Source organism: Syngnathus leptorhynchus, chromosome 9 (assembly GCF_054491065.1).
Source record: "Syngnathus leptorhynchus isolate UIUO chromosome 9, UIUO_Slep, whole genome shotgun sequence".
Classification (NCBI taxonomy): Eukaryota; Metazoa; Chordata; class Actinopteri; order Syngnathiformes; family Syngnathidae; genus Syngnathus; species Syngnathus leptorhynchus.
Genome location: NC_141203.1, coordinates 1,050,727 through 1,069,402, shown reverse-complemented (window position 1 = coordinate 1,069,402; position 18,676 = coordinate 1,050,727). Strand labels below are relative to the sequence as shown.

Here is an 18,676-nt window from a genome sequence, read left to right as displayed (position 1 = left end):
AGAAACCTTGAGGAGGGACCACAGATGGGAGGATTCCCCTACCAGGACAGCCAGGGTGCAATGGATGCAGAGTGGGCAACATTTCACACAAAATATGAAACAATACAAAATAATCTACTGTAGATGTCCATAATCAAATGAAGAGCTACAGTAAAACAACCTCAGTCATTATGGCAGACTTAAAAAAACAAAACAGAGAGATGCAGCAGGCCAACGGGAATACTCCCAATTCTCCCCATGGTCAGTCCGGGCGTGTTTAATTGGCAGGCCAGAAAATAAGACAATATAATAATCGAGGCGCCACGTAACAAACGTATGTAAAATCATTTATGCATCATTCGTATCGATGCCTTTTCATTTTGTCAGGTCACTGCTAGCCTGTCATGTTGTGACAGTCAACAAAGGGAATTTGATCTTTGTTGGATGCCACCCCAGCAAAGCGGAGTCACAAATGTCCATTGCTTAGTGCTAACTAACAAACAAGCATATGATTATTACCAGATGACAAAATAGATAGATGATTGGTCTGCTGTTGGTCAGTGTATGGCAAGGGTTCATGGAGATTAAAGTAAGTTATTTTAAACGAAAACTTGATATGGCTGCCTTGCAGGTTGCTGCGTAATGTTTCTTTGAATTTGATCTTTTATTTCTGTAGAATTCAGTTTGGTATGTACTGTACAACCAAATCAATACTGTAGTTCCAGCTTGAAAATATAAACGTCTCTTCAGACGTAAACGTGACTTGCCCCCCCCCCACACACACACACACACACACACACACTCCCCCCCCCAAAAAAAAAACATGTGACTTGGCACATGAGTGGCTCCCACCAGACGACTGGGTGGAGATGAGTTCTCCCATATCGTACATTATTTCATGGTCCAGAATGAAAAGTTAATTGTCTGCATGTTAGTTGGTAAATAAGTGTGTTTTACCTTTTTTATCTTATTATTCTTGTTTTGTCTTGTAAAACTTGCACCACAGCTGAAATAAGTCTGTTAATTGATGACTTGTTGGCTCATGTTAGCTTGAAACTGAAATCTGGTTAATGATGCATTTCTTCTACCATGATGCACAATTTTAAAAAAATATTTTTGTGTGCATGTTTGTGGCCAGTCATTGTCAAAAAGCCTCATGAGCAAAAATTAGGGGAATTTTTTTTCATAAATGAGCCGCACCGTACTAAAAGCTGTATTTGAACGCATACACGCAAATTATTATTTAGAAAGAAAGACGGTACACAGAAAGCCTTTTTAAAGTTTTAATAACATACTTTAACATTTCTTTCCAAACAAACACTGCCTGTGGCACGGCAGTAATACCGCAGCAGCACAGAAGTAAGAGCACTAATAGGGCTGGATTAAAAAAAAAAACATACCGGTAAAAGTCACTGAGACGCGGCGGTAACAAAGCAGCAACACGGTAGCACAGCACTAACAGGGCTGGTTAAAAAAAACGTACCAGTCAAAGTCACTGAGAGCCGTCTTCATCTTCGTTCTTTGCACCCTGTGCACTGAAACCATGTCGCTTTTATGCATTTCTTCTAGCATTTTTTGTCTGTTCATGCTCATTTTATTCATCCACAAAGCGCTAAATTACATTCAACTCGCGAGCTACATGTATAGCTCCAGAGTAGACGTGACCGGGAAATAAGGAAAGAAAAGGGTGACGCAACAAGATGTCATCAACAAGCAACAATAGCCCAGTTCCCCCTAGTGACCAAAAGAAACCTTTACAGTGCATGAGCAGCTGTAGTTCAAACGTTAAGAGTCAAATCGACTGCCTTTAACTTAAAAGCGGCATCATATGAGTCCCCCATAATGAGGGTTTGTGAATAAAAGCTTCCTTTCTTCAGTGATGTCCATCTTGATCTCGTTCTGTCTCTTCTTATACGGCACTATTTGCCTGGCGGATGGACATGCCACACCATTCTTCTCCCCAGTGACCGTGTCACATCCAAACAACAGCGGTCCACAGCCTTTTTACGAATATACAAGAAATTAAATCACAAAAATCACGAAAAATCCATAGATACGCCGCACCGGATGAAAACTTTAGCAAAAAGTAGTGGCTTATAGTTCATGCGTGCGTGCATACGTACATACATACATACATACATACATACATACATACATACATACATACATACATACGTACATACACGCGTACATACACACACACACACACACACACACACACACACACACACACACACACACACACACACACACACACACACACACACACACACAAATTGCTCAATTAATCGAATTTTAATCATGGTTAGGATTTTGGCTCCAGACAATCTCAAAATTCACATAATCGAGGACAAACGTTTATTCAGTGTTTCCATTATGAGACGTGTATACACAACTCAACCGCGGTGCCCCAGCATGTGTGGAGAGTGGAGATCCAGGCAGTGTTGTCTCTTAATGCGTTCAATGACGACTCATGAAACTCATTCATATTTTGGATGGACGTGAACTGAACATAGCACATTTTGGACCACAGTCATGTTTTTTGTTTCAATTCATTAACGAAAAAGACATCCATCCATCCATCCATCCATCCATCCATCCATCCATCCATCCATCCATCCATCCATCCATCCATCCATCCATCCATCCATCCATCCATCCATCTTCTTCCACTTATCCGGGGTCGGGTCGCGGGAGCAGCAGCTTTAGGAGGGACTCCCAGACTTCCCTCTCCCCAGCTACTTCATCCAGCTCATCCCGGGGATCCCAAGGCGTTCCCAGGCCAGCTGAGAGACAGTCTCTCCAGTGCGTCCTGGGTCATCCCCGGGGTCTCCTACTGGTGGGACATGCCCGGAACACCTCCCCAGGGAGGCGTCCAGGAGACATCCTGATGAGATGCCCGAACCACCTCATCTGGCTCCTCTCAACGTGGAGGAGCAGCGGCTCTACTCCGAGTCTCTCCCGGATGACCGAGCTTCTCACCCTATCTCTAAGGGAGAGCCCGGACACCCTGCGGAGGAAACTCATTTCGGCCGCTTGTATCCTGGATCTCGTTCTTTCGGTCACGACCCATAGCTCGTGACCATAGGTGAGGGTAGGAGCGTAGATCGACCGGTAAATCGAGAGCTTTGCCATTTGGCTCAGCTCTCTCTTCACCACGACGGACCGATACAGAGTCCGCATTACTGCCGACGCTGCACCGATCCGCCTGTCAATCTTGTGCTCCATCCTGCCCTCACTCGTGAACAAGACCCCAAGATACTTGAACTCCTCCACTTGGGGCAGGATCTCATCCCCGATCTGGAGAGGGCATTCCACCCTTTTCTGACCGAGGACCATGGACTCGGATTTGGAGGTGCTGACCCTCATTCCGACCGCTTCACACTCGGCTGCGAACCGCTCCAGTGAGAGCTGGAGATCACGGACTGAAGAAGCCAACAGCACCACGTCATCTGCAAAAAGCAGTGACGCGATGCTGAGGTCCCCAAACCAGACCCCCTCAACGCCTCGGCTGCGCCTAGAAATTCTGTCCATAAAAATTATGAACAGAATCTGTGACAAAGGGCAGCCTTGGCGGAGTCCAACCCTCACTGGGAACAAATCCGACTTACTGCCGGAAATGCGGACCAAACTCTGGCATCGGTGATACAGGGACCGAACCGCCCTTATCAGTTGGCTCGGCACCCCGTACTCCCGAAGCACCCTCCAGAGAACCTCCCGAGGGACACGGTCGAACGCCTTCTCCAAGTCCACAAAGCACATGTGGACTGGTTGGGCGAACTCCCATGCACCCTCGAGGATCCTGCCGAGGGTGTAGAGCTGGTCCACTGTTCCACGGCCAGGACGAAAGCCACACTGCTCCTACTGAATCCGAGGCTTGACCTCCCGACGGATCCTCCTCTCCAGCATAGAATAGACCTTACCAGGGAGGCTGAGGAATGTGATTCCCCTGTAATTGGAACACACCCTCCGGCCCCCTTCTTAAAGAGGGGAACCACCACCCCAGTCTGCCAATCCAGAGGCACCGTCCCCGATGTCCACGCAATGCTGTAGAGGCGTGTCAGCCAGGACAGCCCCACAAAATCCAGAGCCTTTAAGAACTGCGGGCGGATCTCATCCACCCTGGGGCCCTGCCACTGAGGAGTTTTTTAACTACCTCAGTGACTTCGACCTCCGAGATTGGAGAGTCCACCTCAGAGTCTCCAGGCCCTGCTTCCACAATGGAAGACGTGTCGGTGGAATTGAGGAGGTCTTCGAAGTATTCCCCCCACCGACTCACGACGTCCCGAGTCGAGGTCAGCAGCACACCATCTCCACTGTAAACAGTGTTGACCATGCACTGCTTCCCCCTCCTGAGACACCAGATGGTGGACCAGAATTTCCTCGCAGCCGTCCGGAAGTCATTCTCCATGGGCTCGCCAAACTCCTCCCACGCCCGGGTTTTTGCCTCAGCAAAAGTTCCGCTTGGCCATCCGGTACCCGTCAGCTGCCTCCGGAGTCCCGCAGGCCAAAACGTCCCGATAGGACTCCTTCTTCAGCTTGACGGCATCCCTTAACGCTGGTGTCCACCAGCGGGTTCGGGGATTGCCGCCACGACAGGCACCAACAACCTTACGGCCACAGCTCCGGTCGGCTGCCTCAACAATGGAGGCGCGGGACACTCCATTCACAGTTTTGAATGTCCCCCGCCTCCCCCGGGACGTGGGAAAAGCTCTGCCGGAGGTGGGAGTTGAAGCCCTTCCTGACAGGGGATTCTGCCAGACGTTCCCAGCAGACCCTCACAGAGCGTTTGGGTCTGCCAGGTCGGACCGGCATCTTCCCCCACCATCGGAGCCAACCCACCACCAGGTGGTGATCAGTTGACAGCTCCGCCCCTCTCTTCACCCGAGTGTCCAAAACATGCGGCCGCAAATCCGATGACACGACTACAAAGTCGATCAACGAACTACGGCCTAGGGTGTCCTGGTGCCAAGTGCACACATGGACACCCTTATGCTTGAACATGGTGTTCATTATAGAAAATCCATGTCGAGCACAGAAGTCCAACAATAGAACACCGCTCGGGTTCAGATTGGGGGGCCGTTCTTTCCAATCGCGCCCTTCCAGGTCTCACTGTCATTGCCCATGTGAGCATTGAAGTCACCCAGTAGAACAATGGAGTCCCCAGAAGGAGCGCTCTCCAGCACTTCCTCCAGGGACTCCAAAAAGGGTGGGTACTCTGAGCTGCCGTTCGGTGCATAGACACAAACAACAGTCAGGACCCGTCCCCCCACCCGAAGGCGGAGGGAGGCTACCCTCTCGCTCACTGGGGTGAACCCCAATGTGCAGGCGCCCAGCCGGGGGGCAATAAGTATGCCAACACCTGCTCGACGCCTCTCACCGTGTGCAACTCCAGAGTGGAAGAGAGTCCAGCACCTCTCGAGAGAGCTTGTACCAAAGCCCAGACTATGTGTGGAGGCAAGTCCGACTATGTCTAGTCGGAACTTTTCTGCCTCACACACCAGCTCTGGCTCCTTTCCAGCCAGAGAGGTGACATTCCATGTCCCTAGAGCAGACATGGGCATACTACGGCCCGCGGTCTTTTTAATCCGGCCCGCCAAACATATCCCAGTTATATCAAAATATACTGGCGAACCTTGTTCATTTACTTTCCCCTGTAATGCCCACATTTTCCCAATAGATGGCGCGCTTGAGCGTTTGCCCCCTCTTCTTCCCGGTTAAGCTTTTCCCAGAAGAATCACTCTCCTCGGTTTCCGCGGTAAAGCTTTCCCCCTTCTAAAAACAAACATGAGTTTATCAAAGAAAAGAAAAGTCGACAGTGAGTGCCAAGTGTTTAAAACAGAATGGACAACAAAATATTTTTTCAAAGAAGTCCGATCAAAGGCTGTATGCTTGATATGCCAAGAAAGTGTCGCAGTTTTTAAGGAGTACAATATTAGCCGTCACTTTGCTACGAAGCATGCCAATTATGTCAGCAAACTGTCGGCGCAAGAACGGGCAGCTACGGCTAAGAGGATGGCAGCCAATTTACTGTCCCAGCAAAACTTTTTTTACCGACAAACTGCGCTCCAGGAGTCAACTACCAAGGCAAGCTTTTTGCTGGCATTCAAATTAGCAGCAGCTAGCAAGCCTTTCTCCGAAGGTGAGTTTTTGAAAGACTGCAGGCAAGTTTGAAAAAATCAGTTTGTCACGTCGGACTGTGACTCGCCGTGTGGAACTAATTGATAAACATATAGCTAGCCAGTTAAACAAAAAGGCAGAGTTCTTTCAGTTATATTCACTTGCACTTGATGAAAGTAATGATTTCAAAGACACAGCGCAGCTCCTAATTTTTATCCGAGGAATAAATGACAGCTTTGAGATAACGGAGGAGTTTTTGACCATGGAGTCTTTGAAGGGAACAACGCGGGGAGAGGATTTGTATGACAAGGTGTCTGCTGCCATCGAGAAACATAAACTACTGTTGCGTGTTGTGCGGGATGTCCGTTGTTGAGCCAGGAAAGCAAAGGTGTGGAGTTTAGAGTTGGTTCTTTATTGGCAAGATCTTGGGTTGTTTAATGGCGGCCAATACACAAGGCATGGCAGGAGATGAAACAACAACTTCTGTCTCCAGGTCAGCTTGTTTTATACTGTCCAGAAAGGCGGGAACTTGTCACATGACCATTTTGTACCTGAGGCGGGAACTTGTCACATGACCATTTCATACCTGAGTGTGGGGGGCGGCACCCCCCAGTGTGTGCGTGTGTGTTTGCCTATGTGTGTGTGTGTTCATACAGTTATGTGTGTTGTATTCATGTTCTGATTGAGCAGTTATGTTTGCATAAAATAATAAAATAATAAAATAATTGTACATATGTGCATCATGTTGTACAGAGATTTTGTCCACCCTAATAGAACATGTCCACATTGCTGTTGCTCCCTCTTCACTACCTTTGAGAAAACTTCCCAATGTCACGACGGATGGATCACCAAATTTAACAGGAAAAAACATTGGGCTGCTGAAACGAATCCAGGATAAAGTAAAAGAGGAAAATCCTGAACAAAATGTTATTTTTCTTCACTGTATCATTCATCAGGAATCACTTTGCAAGTCTGTATTGCAGCTTAACCATGTTGTGAATCCAGTCGTAAAACTTGTGAACTTTATACGCGCAAGGGGACTCCAGCATCGTCAGTTCATCACGTTCCTGGAGGAAATTGATGCGGATCATCAGGACTTACTTTACCACTCTCGTGTCCGGTGGTTAAGTTTGGGCAAAGTGTTTCAACGCATTTTCGACCTGAAAGAAGAGATCGGCGCATTTTTAGAGTTCAATGAGAAATCTGACGAATTTCCTGAGCCACGAGACCAGAACTGGCTTTGTGATTTTGGGTTTGCTGTGGACGTATTTTCACACTTGAATGAACTGAATGTGAAACTGCAGGGGAAAGATCAGTTTGTGCACGACATGTACAAACATGTTACAGCGTTTAAATCTAAGCTCTTTTTATTCTCCAGACAAGTTGCGAACGCATCCTTCACTCATTTCGCCACACTTGACACTCAGAAAGAGGCGACGCGATATGCAAAGAAATACAGCAAATCACTGGATGACCTGCACAGAGAATTCAGTCGCCGGTTCTCTGATTTTGAAAACATTGAAGAGTCACTTCAGCTTGTGTCATGTCCCTTCTCACAAGACCCTGAAACAGTACCACATGAGGTGCAATTGGAACTGATCGATCTTCAGTCTGACTCCACCTTGAAGGAAAAGTTCAACACTCTTAAACTTAATGACTTTTATGCTTCACTGAACGAAGCCACCTTTCCAAACCTACGGAGGACGGCACAGAAGATGCTGGACTTGTTTGGCTCGACCTATATATGTGAGCAGACATTCAGTGTTATGAACATGAACAAATCCAGTCACAGATCCAGGATAACTGACCAACACCTCGGATCTATCCTGAGAATCGCTCCAACAAAACTTACTCCAGACTTTGATGCACTGACAAAACAGGGAGATCAACAACACTGTTCCCACTGAAACTGATGGTGAGTCTTCCTGCTGTGTTTATTCAACTGAAATGTAATTAAATTAATCATTAATAGGTCAAATCCTGTGTGTTATTTATATAACACTCCATCCATCTGTTCTTGACTCGGCCCCTCTGTCAAATTTTAGAACTCATTGTGGCCCTTGAGTCAAAAACTTTGCCCACCCTTGCCCTAGAGCCAGCCTCTGCAGCCGGGGATCGGACCGCCAAGGTCCCCGCCTTTGGCCGCCGCCCAGCTCACTTTGCACCCGACCCCTTTGGCCCCTCCTACAGGTGGTGAACCCATGGGAAGGGGGACCCACGTTTTCTTTTCGGGCTATGCCCGGCCGGACCCCATGGGCGAAGGCCCGGCCACCAGGCGCTCGCCTTCTAGCCCCACCTCCAGGCCTGGCTCCAGAGAGGGGCCCCGGTGACCCGCGTCCGGGCGAGGGAAAACGACATCCATATATCTTTTTCATCATGAGGGGTCTTCTGAGCCGTGCTTTGTCTGGCCCCTCACCTAGGACCCTTTTGCCATGAGTGACCCTACCAGGGGCAGACGGTGAACCGCGTCCGGGCGAGGGAAAACTGAGACCATTTTTGCTTCTCATCATAAGGGGCTTTAAGACAATTCAAGCAATTTTGGCTTGTATTTAAGATTGCACTGTGACAGCACCTGGATACTGGTGTGAATAGAATGGGTGAAAACAATGAGAAAATGCCAAAATGCCAGAGGTTTTTTGTTGTTGTTGAAGGAAACAAGTATAAACCTTTCATTTTTATAATTGAACTATGAAATGAGCAAGTTCATTTTAAAATTTGTGCACTGAACTTTGACCTCGTTTGTGGAGAAAATCCACTTTCCCAACACTGTTAACAGGAGAATGTTGTTTTTATGTTCCAAACATGTTCAATACATGCTTTTATCATTTCAAAAACGTGCAAACAATCGTGATTTCAATATTGAACAAAATAATGTGATTTTTATTTTCACCCATAATTGAGCATCCCTAAAACAAACACACACACAGACACGCGCACACACAGGCGCGCACACGCACGCACGAACATACACACACACACACACGCACGCACACACACGCACACACACGCGCACGCACGCACACACACACACACACACACACACACACACACACACACACACACACACACACACACACACACACACACACACACACAGAGTAAGGAATGAGTTTGCACTCCGCCATCTGGTCCATAACAGGTGTTTCCTGATTGTCAGTGTGCTTCTGTCCCGACTTATATCATTGGTGCTGTCATATGATTTCACACTAATCTCATTTCCTGCATTGACACTGCATACTCAAACTGGTTTACAGAGGTTTTTTTTTTGCTCTTTACTGAGTTTTGCAAAGGCAGTGTCCCCTGTTAGAGATGTTCCGACTCTAACTTATTGTGCAAGAACCACACAGGAGACAGTATGCCCTTTTGAACACTTGCACGTGGAGAATTTGTTCGTCATTGTAGATACAGCAATGTCCGAACAAACTCTGCAAGTGGAGAATTTGTTCGTTGCTGTAGACACAGCAATGTCCGAACAAAGTCTGCCGTTGCATTCATGCAAGACAGTATTTATTGAGAGAAGGGTGGGGGTGACAATTTACATGTGTGGTGGCCAAGGTGGGGGTGAAACACCTGGCCTCTGATCACATCATAGCAGGGGTTGTTTTACGATGTTGAGTAGACAGAACAACTTTGATTGCGTCTTCTACAATTGGTCAATCAGTGCAAAGGATCTTAGCACTTTGTTCTACGACTTTGTTAAGACAGGACAAGCTTAGGTTAATTATTACTGATTACATTCCAACATAATATGATCAACCTAATCTATTCAACCCTAACATCCCCTATTTGCATAAAATGCACATGATGTCTCACTTCTCCTTTTCTACCTGTTTCTTTGTTTCCCTTTTGTGTTTCCTTGTTCACTCTTCCATCTACATTTTTTCTTTCACTCACTGTTTCCATATTTCCTCACAACGCAATTCATCATTGATCTGACTCTGTTATCGCCTTTTTCTGTAACTTACTATTTCTCCTTTCCAAATCAAGCCAATTTTTGCAACGTTTCCTTTTCTCTGTTTTTCGTCTTTAGATTACCCAAGCCTTGACCCTTGTGACAAAATGTCTGCGAACTTCTACTCCACAGTAGTCATAGTCAAACAATTCATAGTAAAAAAATTCACAGATGGCTAGGTTAGATCGAGCGAGGGTTTGGAGCCGTGGTTCTTAACATTGCTGGAGGCACCGAACCCCACCAGTTTCATATGCGCATTCACCGAAACCCTTTTTAATGAAAACATTAGTTTTTTTTTCAAATTCAAGACATCAATGTTTATTACTGGTGCACAAAATGAGCCGTGCATGAACATCACCTTGTTCAAAGAACAAAACCAACACAATGCATGAACTCAAAACAAATTGCATACCTGCAAATCAGTGTGACTTCTGCTGTTGCCTTTGCGAGACCAGTACATATGAGTCGTCATGAATTTAAACAAGAAATCAGGTGTGTTGGACCTCTTCAGTGGAACCCCTGAGACCAACCCACCAAACCCCTAGGGTTTGATCGAACCCAGGTTAAGAACCACTGGTTTGGAGAATCTTTTCAGATATCAGTTTAAGATTCAAGAAGTTTAAGATTCAAGAAGTTTATTGGCCATGTTTGGGCATGTCAAACAAGGAATCTGACTCCGGTAGATCTCAGCCTCTGTTCAACATTTAGGTGACTAACAACATTCAGGACATGTGCGAAAATTGACAATTATTCTCTAACATCCCCTGATCTGAAACTCCCAGGAGGGCAAGGAAAAACTCAAAACTCCCACAAGGGGAAATGAGAAACCTTGAGAAGAGACCACAGATGGGAGGATCCCTCTTCCAGGTTGACCAGGCTGCAATGGATGCAGAGAGGAAACATAGTACACGTGATATACGTAGACAATTACAAGATAAAGTGTCGAGAGCAGGATGTTATTGCACAGCAATGACTCTGAGACTCTATGAGTGGTGTGAGTTCATCAGAGCGACAGCCTGGGGGAAGAAGCTGTCTCTGTGTCTGCTGGTTTTGGCGTCCGGAGGGGAGTAGTTCGAACAGACTGTGACCTGGGTGAGAAGGGTCTGTTAAGATGTTACTTGCACGTTTCCTGTTCCTGGACAGGTACAAGTCTTGGATAGATGGGAGGCTGGTCCCGATTATCTTTTCTGCAGTCCTGATTGTCCATTGCAGTCTATGCTTGTCTTGTTTGGTGGCCAATCAATACCAGACAGTACTGGAGGTGCTGAGAATAGACTGGATGATGGCAGTATAGGTAGGTCTTCACCAACTCCTGTGGCAAGTTGAACTTCCTGAGCTGTCTCAGAAAGTACAGCCTCTGCTGGGCCTTCTTCCGGGCAGAGTCTTCATTGGTCCAGATTATGAATAGGAGCTGATGAAGCTTCTGTTGGATCAAGTGGCCTTCTAGTTTTTAGAGATCTCTGTTGTTTTTCATGGCTTTGATTCCATATTTGACTTGAAGGTGTCTGAGCAAGAGAATCTCAAATCATTTAGAAACCACCTAAGGTCTTCAGTTTTTTTGTGTTTTGAAATATCCTATTGGGAACCTTTGTCACGCCTCGTACCCAGCCGTTCCTCCATGTTGTCTGTTGTCATGGTTTCGCCCGTGTGCTCGCCCCTCCCCTCCTGTGTGCCCCTGATTAGTTTGATTATGCTCACCTGCCTCTTGTTACCATGTCATGTATATAAGTCCTGTCTGCCCCCCCATGCCCTGTCGGATCATTGTCTTTCTGTCTTTTTGTTGCTGTTGTCTTGTTGTCGTAATGTCTTCACATCTTTTGTCTCACGTCCCTGTCGGTCAGTCATCTTGTTGGTTTTGGTTAGGAAGTCATGTTAGTTTGTTAAGTCATGTCAGTTTTGCCGAGTCTGTTTTGAGTTCCTCAAATAAACCCTGGTCCAAGCTGCACTTGGTCGCCCTGCTCCATTCCTCAATCCTGACAGAAAGACAATGATCCGACAGGGCATGGGGGGGGCAGACAGGACTTATATACATGACATGGTAACAAGAGGCAGGTGAGCATAATCAAACTAATCAGGGGCACACAGGAGGGGAGGGGCGAGCACACGGGCGAAACCATGACAACAGACAACATGGAGGAACGGCTGGGTACGAGGCGTGACAGTGTCCAGACCTTGTCCCGAGATGTTCTACGGCGTCCGCTACAACACCACCAACAGCGTATACAGGAAGTGCCTGTCCAACGGCACGTGGGCTCCCAAGGGCAACTACTCCATGTGCAAGGCCATCCTGCACCAAGAGAAAAAGGGCAAGATGCACTACCAGATGGCGGTGATCATCAACTTCCTGGGACACATCATCTCCATGCTGGCGCTGCTGGTGGCCTTCTTCCTCTTTCTGTGTTTGAGGAGTATCCGCTGCCTGAGGAACATCATCCACTGGAACCTGATCAGCGCCTTCATCCTGAGAAACGCCACTTGGTTCGTGGTGCAGCTCACCATGAGCCCCGAGGTGCACGAGAGTAACGTGGTGTGGTGCCGCCTGGTCACGGCCTGCTTCAACTACTTCCACTCCACCAATTTCTTCTGGATGTTTGGCGAAGGCTGCTACCTTCACACCGCCATCGTGCTCACGTACTCCACCGACAAGCTCCGCAAGTGGATGTTCATCTGCATCGGCTGGTGTATCCCGTTCCCTATCATCGTGGCCTGGGCCATCGGGAAGCTCTACTACGACAACGAGAAGTGCTGGTTTGGAAAGCGGGCGGGCGTTTACACGGACTATATTTACCAGGGTCCAATGATTCTGGTTCTGGTGATCAACTTCATCTTCCTCTTCAACATCGTCAGGATCCTGATGACCAAACTGCGAGCGTCCACCACCTCGGAGACCATTCAGTACAGGAAAGCAGTGAAGGCCACGCTGGTGCTGCTCCCCCTTCTGGGCATCACCTACATGCTCTTCTTCGTCAATCCCGGCGAGGACGAGATCTCGCAGCTGGTCTTCATCTACTTCAACTCCTTCCTGGAGTCCTTCCAGGGCTTCTTCGTATCCGTCTTTTACTGCTTCCTGAACAGCGAGGTGCGCTCGGCCGCCAGAAAGCGCTTCCGCCGCTGGCAGGAGCAGCACTCCATCCGGGCCAGGATGACGCAGGCCGTGTCCATCCCCACCTCGCCGTCGCGGGTCAGCTTCCACAGCATCAAGCAGTCCACCTCACTGTGAAAAGTCCAGCAAGATTATGGGGGCCGGCCAACCGGCCCGGGTCTCGGCCTCGCTCGCTCGCTCGGCTTTTCGCACATTCCGCACTTTGGTGCAAAGTTCTTTTCCCGCCCCGAACACGTGCGCGGCGGCATTTATTCAGTGCGGGCGTGTCACTTCCTGCGTCCTAAAAAGGCAAGTGCTAAGCTACGCTAGCGAATGCTAAACTAAGATAACAAACGCGAGCGAGCGCGCGCTCCTTTGTGCAAGAGCGCCACAGAGCAGCCGGCACGATTGGCCTCCTCTGTCAGTTAGCAAAGGCTAAGTTCACCTCGAGAGAGCCAGGCGTGAATAGGTTGTCAGCGGCGTGCATGGCGCAAAACAACGTGGCGAGCTTCCCTTCACCCCGTTCCCAATGTGGTCCATACGGCCGCCACCAGTTCCGGCGGCGTGGATCCAGCGGCCGTCACCCAGTCGGCCTTCGGCGGCGTGTGGCGATCAAGTGGCCTTCTAGTTTTTAGAGATCTCTGTTGTTTTTCATGGCTTTGATTCCATATTTGACTTGAAGGTGTCTGAGCAAGAGAATCTCAAATCATTTAGAAACCACCTAAGGTCTTCAGTTTTTTTGTGTTTTGAAATATCCTATTGGGAACCTTTGTCACGCCTCGTACCCAGCCGTTCCTCCATGTTGTCTGTTGTCATGGTTTCGCCCGTGTGCTCGCCCCTCCCCTCCTGTGTGCCCCTGATTAGTTTGATTATGCTCACCTGCCTCTTGTTACCATGTCATGTATATAAGTCCTGTCTGCCCCCCCATGCCCTGTCGGATCATTGTCTTTCTGTCTTTTTGTTGCTGTTGTCTTGTTGTCGTAATGTCTTCACATCTTTTGTCTCACGTCCCTGTCGGTCAGTCATCTTGTTGGTTTTGGTTAGGAAGTCATGTTAGTTTGTTAAGTCATGTCAGTTTTGCCGAGTCTGTTTTGAGTTCCTCAAATAAACCCTGGTCCAAGCTGCACTTGGTCGCCCTGCTCCATTCCTCAATCCTGACAACCTTTCCACTTCCCTCGAGAATTTGACTATCCTTCTTTTCCACACTTTACAGAAAAACACAATCTATTCATCACGTTGAAGCCAGGGGAATTTACAAACCCACAGAGTTTTAATTTTTTTCAATTTTCAATATAATTTACCAAAAGTCTCAATGAAATGTTTTTGTTTTTTTTGCCCCGTCACTCATCCTGCTATGTTTTTTCAATAGGGGAGTTCATTATTGTTTTGCATGAATGGAGGGAAATGACATAGTTTTTTTGGGTGCAGAAACCGACCCAATATTCACACATTCTAGCATTCTAGAGTTACAGCAAAGGTGGTAACTTGCTAACTCTCAAACGTGCTGCATCATGCACATCATCATCTGAATGACATCTTTATTAACAGTTATACAGTTATACGTATTTGTAATGAAGTGTTTTTGTATGTCGTTTATTTGTAGGATGGTGTCTTACAAATGGTGAAGAGGTTTGCTTTAAGTCCATCGTAAACTCCTGCAATGATTGTGTCAGATCTGGGCCATACTGCGCGTGGTGTCAACAACTGGTATGTTTTAAGCACAGTCTGTGATTTTCCCATTTGATCATTCGATCTTTTACAAAAGTTGAATTTAATAGAATTTAATATTATTTCTGAATTTATTTAATTGAATTTATTTAGTTGAATTTTTTTCCTATTAAAACAAACAAAAACAGTCTTTTCCCCAATTGATCACTCAATTAGCCCATTTCTCAATTCTCCATGCTCGTCTTGGTTGATGTTTGGATGATGGAGAAGGTTATTTACCAGTTGAAGCCAACAACCTGCCTTTTCAATCCCACCTTAACAACCTTTTTTCAGACTTCCTGGCAGAGGATGTCCTAGACATTGAAGGTGTTCTTTCTGGACCGGTGCCTTTCCATCAGATAAAGTCAAATGTCTTAAAAAAAGCAACCTATCACGTTTGTTAGGTTATATGACATAGTTCTGTCTGAGGTTCAAACTCACATGTCTACAATTGGGTTGGGAATCAAATGCACAAATTGCCTTGCCTGCAACCTCTCTTTAAAGAATGTCTTCAGGCATTGAGGCAAAGCAAGCTTGAGGGGACCAAAGTACAGTCCCATTTTGATTCCAGGCTTGAGTTGAGTAATCAAATACCATAATAGGAGATAAGACAAATGCTTGTTGTCAGCTACAATGAGTCTTTACTTTGTCATTTTATTTTGTCTTATTTAATGGATTGTGCATGGGCTAATGTTGAGGCAAAGCAAGTTTGAGGGGACCAAAGTACAGTCCTATTTTTATCCAGACTTGAGTTATGTAATCAAATACCATAACCGGAGATAAGATAAATGCTTGTTGGCAGCTGCAATAAGCCTTTATTTTGTCATTTTTATTTTGTCATATCTAATGTCTCTCAGTATTCAGAGGGAGACAAAAGCCACAATGGTCCATTTTTCACGAATAAGCTCAGTTACATATAATTTACTTGATCAGGAAAATGAATAAAGATTCTTTTGGCAAGGCTTGACTGTATTGTGATCATCGACAATCGACCGTGTTGGCCCGAATATAAGACGACCCTGATTGTAAGACGACCCCTCTATTTCAAGACTCAAGTTTGAAAAAAGCCAAATTTTATTTTTATACAGAAAATAATGACAGTACATCTGAAACAAATGATTATAACAATATATTCGAGAGAAAAAGCATGTTATTTTGCTTCATTCAAATCATGCAAAAACTGTCTATCACGTCTAAATATCTGAACATTTAAATAGGTAAACTAAAGTGCAATCACATTTGTAAATCAATGGCTTCTGGTTTTCAAAATGTAAATAAACCTACTGTTTCTCCATTTTCTGTTATCTCTTCTTTTATGTTCTTCTCTTTTCTTTCTTACCGCTATTTTTTATTTTTCGTCTTCGTGCTACCGCTATTTTTATTTTTATTCTTCGTGACAGGGATTTGCTTCGGCCTGAGGAGTTAAGTTCAGCATTCGCTTTAAAGATATGTGGCGCTATCTAGCGTTGTGAATGTGTATAATGTCTAGAACCCGAATGTAAGACAACCCCCACGTTTTCAGTCTTACTTCAATGCAAAAAAAAAAACTGTCTTATATTCGGGCCAATACGGTAAATAAGTTTTTATTGAACGTTTTTATTTTTCTGACATCGCATGAGCCTATTAAAACTTGACAAGCTCAACCAGTGGCTGCAACATAGTGAATGACAAGTTGTGCTCCGCTATAAAAGCACAAAATACTTTCACGTTGCACACAGTCAGCAATAGATGCGCATACCTCAGTTGTTGTTGAGGTTTTACCAGGCAGAAAGGATGTTTCATGAAGTTAATGTACAGCAACTTTATGTCTCTCCTCTGCCTGGTTGCGCAATTGCGCACTGGTCGCGCAGTCTCTGCGCACCAAAAACTCGATGCTGCGCACAAAATAAAATTCTGCATAAATTGATTGATTAATATCTAATGTCAGACGTAATCTAATCTAATTAAGTGGACGAATGATTTTCTTTCTGTGCCTTTTTGTAGTGTAAATCAGTAAATGACAGGTGTCCAGCCAATGATATGATATGGTTCACTTACGCTACATATATGTTTGACACAAATGTGTCCTGCCCATCCGTGCCGCGCTGGTTAGCTTGCTAACAACAGTGAGGCGGAGTCAAGCGATGCAAATACTAAATTAGCCAATCATGGCGAAACGAATGGGCAGCGACACATCCATTCGCCAAGCCAAAATAAATAAGAGATGCGGCAGTTCTTTTAATGGATGGCTGTCGGAGTGTGTGCAACTACAAGAGGAAACGGTGAAACTGGGTGAGATTTTCTCTTTTTCGAATAAGGAATCTGTTGCAATATTCGGAGTGGTTTCTCAGCAAATCTTTTGCTCAATCTGATGTCATTGTCTTCTCTGCTTTATTGGGTTGATGTCTTTTCTTGTTCAACTGTTAGTCCATCACATCATTTTATGTGTATCGTAAAGACAACTCATGTCAACTCAATGTTACTTGTTAAAATACCAGAACACAATTATCTTCCTTTTTAATAACAGTGACATATTGCTTTTTTTCTTTTAAATCCCACTTTCAAAATAAACTTTTTTTATTGGATTATGTTGTGTGTATGCAATATTATGAGATATTAAGTCATTAAGAGCCCACGAGAGAAACCAAACAAGCAACTGAAATGAGTTTGACACCCTTTCTGGACAGGCAAAAGCAGAGCAATTTGGTAACCCAGTTCAGAGTAGCAGTAGTATGTTTTTACAACATACCTGCTGTGGACAAAAACGCTTGCTTGGTATAGAAAATACTGTACATATACGCAGCACTCGATTAACTTAAACACATCATGCCACCTCCAGTGCACAATTTGGACTGGTCGTGTTACATTGAGGTGACTCTTCATTTAATTTAACAAAGTGACTTGGCACAAAGGCAAGTCACTTGTGAACAGCGCCAGATGTACCCGTTCAATGAGAGTGTTCACTTCTTTGGTGGGCTCTTCTTCTTCAGGGTTAGGGGTTAGATATTTATTTAATGATATAAAGATATAGAATTTAAATGGGAACAATTCTAGGAGAATTGGAATATTAGTTCTGTTTCTCATCAATCCTCAAGGCTTGATACCCAAGTATATCTGATTGGCACAATGTTACTACAATTTTCTAGTAAATGTTTATCAAAACCTGCCAAAATGAATTTCAGCCCACATCTGGCAGGTGTTCATTTAATACCCTGAATATAACTGATCAATTATTGTTTATAAAGGCACAAAAATCAAAGCTACTTCCTTGCGAGCATTTTGATGTCTATTAGACGTCTATATGCAACCCAGATGTCCCGGCTAAAACACGTCTATGCCGTAGATTATATATACTATACTACAGATGTATACGGGACAGACGTCTATTAGACGTCTATATGTGAATGTTTTTTTTAGACGTCTACGGGATAGACGTCTATTACACGTCTATATGTTAGTTTTTAGACGTCTACGGGTTAGACGTCTATTAGACGTTTTTTTAGATGTTTATTGAGTAGACATTCGAAACATGGCGATTAAAAAGTCTTGAATCTTAATGATGGCTTATAGCTATTAGCGCGATTAGCTAGTGATCATTTGAACATCTAGACATCCATTCAACATTGAGGTTCTCTTCAATACATTTAACCTGTGATCCTTATCTTTGGGTAGTTCCAGGATGTTGTGAAAACGCATTTGATTAGTGATGGTACAGGGTGTGAAAATTTACATTTTTTAATATAGAAATAGGTTTCAGTAACAGTCATACTTATGTTAGCTGCAGATATAAATACACCTTTTGATGTTAAAATTAACCAAATCGATAATTGAACCTAAATAAAAACATTTTTTCAAAC

At 45.2% G+C, this 18,676-nt stretch overlaps 3 protein-coding genes across 7 annotated transcripts in view; all 3 read left to right on the top strand.

Annotated features, from left to right (window-relative positions):
- Nucleotides 1-18,676, top strand: part of itgb2 (integrin, beta 2) — a 105,755-nt gene that overhangs the window by 16,297 nt on the left and 70,782 nt on the right. For 3 of the 5 annotated variants that reach the window (XM_085919938.1, XM_085919936.1, XM_085919937.1), the window contains exon 3: nucleotides 14,737-14,840. In XM_085919938.1, coding sequence (XP_085776064.1) covers nucleotides 14,737-14,840 — 104 coding nt within the window. Of the gene's footprint in view, nucleotides 1-5,519; nucleotides 6,122-14,736; nucleotides 14,841-16,139; nucleotides 17,112-18,676 lie in introns of those variants that run through there. The other 2 variants (XM_085919935.1, XM_085919939.1) reach the window with 2 other exon arrangements.
- On the top strand, nucleotides 6,834-8,155 carry LOC147050564 (general transcription factor II-I repeat domain-containing protein 2-like; the record flags this gene model as incomplete). Its single annotated transcript, XM_085920714.1, has 1 exon — nucleotides 6,834-8,155. A coding segment is annotated over one exon (1,173 nt), but the record flags the coding sequence as incomplete, so codon positions are not given.
- LOC147050563 (corticotropin-releasing hormone receptor 1) lies at nucleotides 12,219-13,665 on the top strand. Its single transcript, XM_085919940.1, has one exon. It carries the CDS (start codon nucleotides 12,234-12,236, stop codon nucleotides 13,269-13,271), a length of 1,038 nt encoding a protein of 345 aa, XP_085776066.1. The 5' UTR covers nucleotides 12,219-12,233; the 3' UTR covers nucleotides 13,272-13,665.